This window comes from Vicia villosa, unplaced genomic scaffold, assembly GCF_029867415.1.
Source record: "Vicia villosa cultivar HV-30 ecotype Madison, WI unplaced genomic scaffold, Vvil1.0 ctg.000849F_1_1_3, whole genome shotgun sequence".
Taxonomy (NCBI): domain Eukaryota; kingdom Viridiplantae; phylum Streptophyta; class Magnoliopsida; order Fabales; family Fabaceae; genus Vicia; species Vicia villosa.
In genome coordinates this window covers 39,004-44,717 of record NW_026705379.1, presented here as the reverse complement: position 1 = coordinate 44,717, position 5,714 = coordinate 39,004, and the positions used below count along the sequence as shown (strand labels likewise).

Below are 5,714 nucleotides of genomic sequence, written 5' to 3'. Positions count from 1 at the left end.
TTTTGGAAGATTTTTGTGTGCTACTACATAAAAGTCATGAAGTTTGTTAAACTTGCAAATTTTTATATATTGAAAAATTTTCGTGTTCTATACTACATAAAAGTAACGAAGTTTGTTAAACTTGCAAAATTTGGTCTTTTGGAAGATTTTTGTGTGCTCTATACTACATAAAAGTCACGAAGTTTGTTAAACTTGCAAATTTTGGTATTTTGGAAGATTTTTCGTTTGCTATGCTATACTACATAAAAGTCACGAAGTTTGTTAATCTTGCATACATTAGTATTTTGGAAGATATTTGTGTGCTATACTACGTAAAAGTCACGAAGTTTGTTAAACTTGCAAAACTTAGTCTTTTTGAAGATTTTCGTGTGCTAAATACTACATAAAAGTCACGAAATTTGTTAAATTGACAAAATTTGGTCTTTTAGAAGATTTTCGTGTGCTACACTACATAAAAGTCACGAAGTTTGTTAAACTTGGAAATTTTGCTATTTTGGAATATTTTTGTGTGCTATATTACATAAAAGTCACGAAGTTCGTTAAACTTGCATACATTTGTATTTTGGAAGAATTTTAGAAGATTTTGGAATATGAAACTAGGTTTAAGCCATATGTTTGTTTTGATTTTTTAATTTTCCTTATTGTTAAAAAAAACCCATATGATATAATTCATATGTCAATAAGATTTAAGCTGTAGACATTCAACTACCCATTGTTTCTCTCATAATCACACAAAAACTTTCACAAAAGTCGATGCTTACAACTCTAACATATACATAAAAAAAACATAACTACATTAAAATAAACCTATGAAAAATAGATAACTCTAACTTTGTATATGAATATGATGAAGTAAAAAGTCACTTTCCCTAAATTCTCGAAGAATGATAGGAGGAAGTTAAAAAAAATGATGAAAATAATGTAGATCAAGGTTTCTAGAGATTGAAGAATAGAGTTGAAAAAAATGAAGGACCATGGTAGAGATGGTGGTGGTAAGAAGAGTGAATATGAAATTTTTGTTGGTATTAACCATTACTATTGTTTTGAAATTTCCTTTATTAATTTTTTTAATTTATTGTAACATTTGTTCTTCACATGCAATAGTTGATGTTTCTGGGTTTACGGTGGTTCTCCGAGTGTGTGAAGAAGTTTGAAAAAACCTAGAAAAAAGAGCGAATTATATATCTAATGTGTATTCTTAATAAAAAAAGTAAAATTACCCCAATAGTAAAGTATCTAGTCTGCTCCCTAACATGAGTGCAATTCAAATTTAGGTTTAAGGCAAACAATTTGAATTTTTTAGCGTCATATGTGTGCAGTGTTCTTATATTTTAACTTTGACTAACAGAGCAGACGGAAATAACTAACATAACGTTTGAACAATTAAATGAACAAATTAGTCTCTTTTAAAATTGAGGGAGGGACCAAAATATACATAGAGGGTAAAGTTAAAGGAAAAAACAATATTTTTCCAAAAATAAAAATAATTTGGGCTTCCTATATGGCTTAGTTGGGCTTTTTTTTTTCTTCAACTTCACATAGAAAACAAACGACGTCGTTACGAAAGAGGGAAACCAAAGAAAACACACAAACACTTGTTATTTGGAATTGGAGAAGTTTGAAGTGTCTTCTTAGCTTGTTAATTTCAACAAAACGAATCAAGGTATGAACGTCGAATTTCGTTTTCTAATCTCTCTTTTCCATATAATTTTCTAGGGTTTTTTTCCTCTTTCCGATTTGATTATTTATACGAATAAATAGGGATTTGATCTGAAACTGGCGAGAATGGATTTGTCGGCGGTGACGGCGGCATTGGAATCGAAATCGTACAACAAAGTTGCAGATATCTGCGATAATCTCATGCTTCAGGTTGCAGCTGACGGTGTTGCTTTTCACAATGACTGGCCCTACGCCATTCATCTTCTCTCTCACTTTTATGTTCATGACATGTAATAATCTATTTTCACTCTTCATATTTCATTATTCATATTTCATTATTCATCATGTATATATAAATGATACTGTGAAATTATATAGTGTGTTATATGTTTCAAGTTACATCACCGGAATCATGACACTGACACTGATACATCAACAATACTGACACACTTTTTTTAAGAGGTGTCGATAGTAGTGATATAACTTATAAGCACTTGTGAAACTATTTGATATTGTTTATGGAAACAACTTATGACATAAGGAAAGGTGGTTTCAGCTTATTTCAACTAAGCTCTCTAGGATGACTTATGAGAAAGGTTTATATAGTTTATATGAAAACATTTTTTTGTTGTTATAGAAATAGTTATACTTAAGTACACATGAGATTCGCTTATGTGTTTAAATAAAGCTGTTTATCTGAACATGATTAATGTATTCGAAGGGATGAGGTTGGTTATATGTTAAGTGTTTCACTTTTTTATTTGATTTTATTTTTTTTCAATTTTAGGTTTTCATGTTTTCTGTTGTGATATTGCAGCAACAGTGCCCGCTTTCTATGGAAAACGATACCTTTCTTAATCAAAGAAAACAAACCTGAAATTACTGCTGTGTGGAAAATTGGTCAGCAGCTTTGGTTAAGGAACTATGGTGGAGTGCATGAGGCGATCCGTGGTTATGAGTGGAGTCAAGAACTTCAGGGCTTTGTTTCTGCTTTCTCAGGTAAGCATTTAAGGTTTTGTTGTCTTTTTCAGCAGAGTTGTGAATGTTCTTAGAAAGGCACTCTTGGATCTTCACTATTTTAAGGCAGGATTCTGTTCACTTTAAATATCTATATAAAAATCTAACTGTATAAGCTGTTACATAGACTTTTAGTTTAGCTAAATGTTGCTCTTGCTTTTATCGAAACCCATTATCTGTTGTTAATATTGACAGTAGACTATATTTTATACTAAAACTAATTCAGACATTTCTGTATGGGAGGATCAGCAAAGCATGGATGTATTGATTATTGATTAAATCTATAGTATTATTGGCTGTTTGCACAACTGTATATAGTGTTCAAGATAGTAAGCTATAGTGGAATAGTGAGGCGGTGGTAGGGTTCGGCGTGACGCCATTGGTCTGTGAATCGCTGTCAGCAATAGCGGCTGTAGAGGCCGCTAATTGCATCCACAAACCGCTATCACAGCCACTATTAAAACTTTTTGGGATAAATTCCTGAATTTTTTTAACTGTTGTCTCTTTTTAAAGGTTATAAAGTTCAATCAGAATCCTTTGAAGAATAATGTTATGTTCTTGCTCACAAAGAATCGTTTAGTTCAGTTCTGTTTTATTCTTCTTCTCTGATTAACTCTTATTACTCTATACTTTAGGCTTTTTAGCTACTAAGTATGATGATCTCTTTAATTTTGTGTATTAGTCTATTTTTAAGTATTCATGTTTACATTGTACACTGGTGTTTTAGTCTTGGCAATAATGGCTATCCGCTATACCGCTATAGCATTTTAGGGGGTCGGTGCTACCCAACACTATCTGAGATTAACAACATAGGTTTACCTATTATGCTATGGATGGCAACCATTGGCTAAAAAAATTATTGGCTGTTTGCCCTAGTTGCCGTAGCATGTTATGGATAGAAACAATTCACATAAAGTTGATGGAAATAAAATATTATATAGTTTGAACTTGGAAAGAACCATGATTACTCACCTATTTTTGATGGTTATCTTTCTCTTTACATATAATAAAACATGAAGTTGATAAATTAGTACACTAGTATTGTACCACTTCTTCAATTATTTTGGATTAATTTTATAAGCAGTTTGAGTACATGAGTCTCTTGAATCTGTATTTTTTTTTTTCTTTTCGAAGTTGATTAGTACAGTGCAAATGTTAATACCACTATGCTGTTTCCAGAACTTTACACAAAGGAGGTTTTTCAGCTGCTTGTATCTGCTTATTCTACAATAAGTATTGAAGATGCTGCTTTATTTCTGGGAATGAGTAAGGAAGATGCTACAAGTTGTAAGTAATTTCAGATTCAGTTTTTAATTAAACAATCCACATCTATTTGTTTTAGCACCTCTTGGATCATAAACATTGCAGACCTAGAAATGAATCATAATTATTGTAGCTTCTCAACACAATCTTTCCTCTTAAATGGTTTATATAAAACAATTTTCCTATGTAGACTGTGGAGTAGGTCACCAAAATGAATGAAAGATTACAACTTCCCTGCACTGTCAAATATGAACTGTTTAAGCTTCTCTCTTCTAGAAACATTAGAAATTGGATATTGATTACATTTTATGCTTGGATTGAGAAATCAGGAAACTTATAAAAATTACACTTAAAGCCCAAACCAACATGATTATTGATTCTTCCTGGTGAATCTGTGCTGTCAAATTTGCGGCGCTATAGCGCCATAGCTAGCGGCTAGCGCCATTTTGACTAAACACTATTGTTCCATGATATATAATTTAGTACAAGTGTTGTCGAGTTGCAGCTATAGCCGCACTATAATGCTGTAGACTGTAGTGCAACGCAATTTGATCAATATACTATTTTCCGCCATCTACAATTTACCACACTGGTGAAAAATTCATCAAGGATTACATTCTATCAACCATGGCCTCCCTTCCTATGATATCATTATTATTAATTATTTTGATTGTATGATTGTAGATGTACTACAGCAAGGTTGGACTGTGGATTCTTCCTCTGGGATGCTAACTGTGAAGAAGCAACCTGTTGTGACAGAGCAGAAGCTAGATCCTCGAAAATTGCAACAGCTGACCGAATATGTCTTTCATCTTGAGCATTGAAGCTATTTGATCTTGTGAAGGAATTACATTACTGTATTCTAAAATTCTTCCTTATTGATCAATCTCATGATCTGTCTTCTTAAAAGTGTATGATTGTTCATATATCCTGTTGATAGTTTTGGAAAACCAGACAAGAATATTTCTCGTGTTGTTACTTGAGCACTGCCTAGGTTAATTTTGTATTGCACTTACTCAGTAGTTATTGACCATGACTTTCTCTTGCATGACAGTGAAACAGTAAAAATTTTATGAAAATTGACAAGTTATTACTGGTACATCAGTGCATTTAACTTGTTAAAAATACTTGATGACATACATGTCAACATCTGTAATAATTTTAAAAAATAAGTAAATTGAACGTAATCACATATGTAAATATTGGACACGGACACATGTTGTATTGGACTTTGACATATGTTGGACATCATATATACCTTTCTTCAAAAGTGTCAAAGCTATACTGATTCTTACATCATAAGGTGTTGGATAAATAGTATGATGATTTGGAGAAAAATAATAAAAACTGCCAAAAGTTTAGTCCCCAAACCCTATCTCTCAAAGACACAGATAATATATTTTTATAAAATCGATTTGTTTTTAAAAAATCGATTTGTAAGATGACTCATTCGACGTGGCTCTTGAAGAATATATTTTAGTAAAACTTCACTACTAGACAGTGAATACAAAATTCTATTCTCCACTGTACAACAACCATCTAAACTAATTGGCCTTTTTTTTATCTCTCTACTTGAAGAATCAACAACAAAATTATGTATAACCAAAAGCAGTATTCAGAATCAAATATAATGTTTCAGCCTATAGCTAATTTAAAGTATCGAAAGACTATAATATTACATTAGTATGGAACCTGTAACCTATAACCTATCTAAAGTTAGCTTCTAACACAAGTCAATTATCAATGTAACCTAATTCTTATCAAAAGGAGCTACA

General features: G+C 31.8%; 1 protein-coding gene across 1 annotated transcript; it reads left to right on the top strand.

Annotated features, from left to right (window-relative positions):
- The first annotated feature begins 1,546 nt into the window (after positions 1–1,546).
- Positions 1,547–4,938, top strand: LOC131631613 (COP9 signalosome complex subunit 8). The gene is made up of 5 exons (XM_058902398.1): positions 1,547–1,663; positions 1,762–1,949; positions 2,477–2,658; positions 3,856–3,963; positions 4,624–4,938. Exons 2-5 carry the CDS (start codon positions 1,786–1,788, stop codon positions 4,761–4,763), a joined length of 594 nt encoding a protein of 197 aa, XP_058758381.1. The 5' UTR covers positions 1,547–1,663; positions 1,762–1,785; the 3' UTR covers positions 4,764–4,938.
- Positions 4,939–5,714: the final 776 nt, after the last annotated feature.

Excerpts from the sequence above, each read along its gene's own strand:
- LOC131631613 (XM_058902398.1), top strand. The coding sequence starts at position 1,786 with ATGGATTTGTCGGCGGTGACGGCGGCATTGGAATCGAAATCGTACAAC. Across the intron at positions 1,950-2,476 it reads CACTTTTATGTTCATGACAT|CAACAGTGCCCGCTTTCTAT; the intron begins GTAATAATCTAT and ends GTGATATTGCAG. Across the intron at positions 2,659-3,855 it reads CTTTGTTTCTGCTTTCTCAG|AACTTTACACAAAGGAGGTT; the intron begins GTAAGCATTTAA and ends TGCTGTTTCCAG.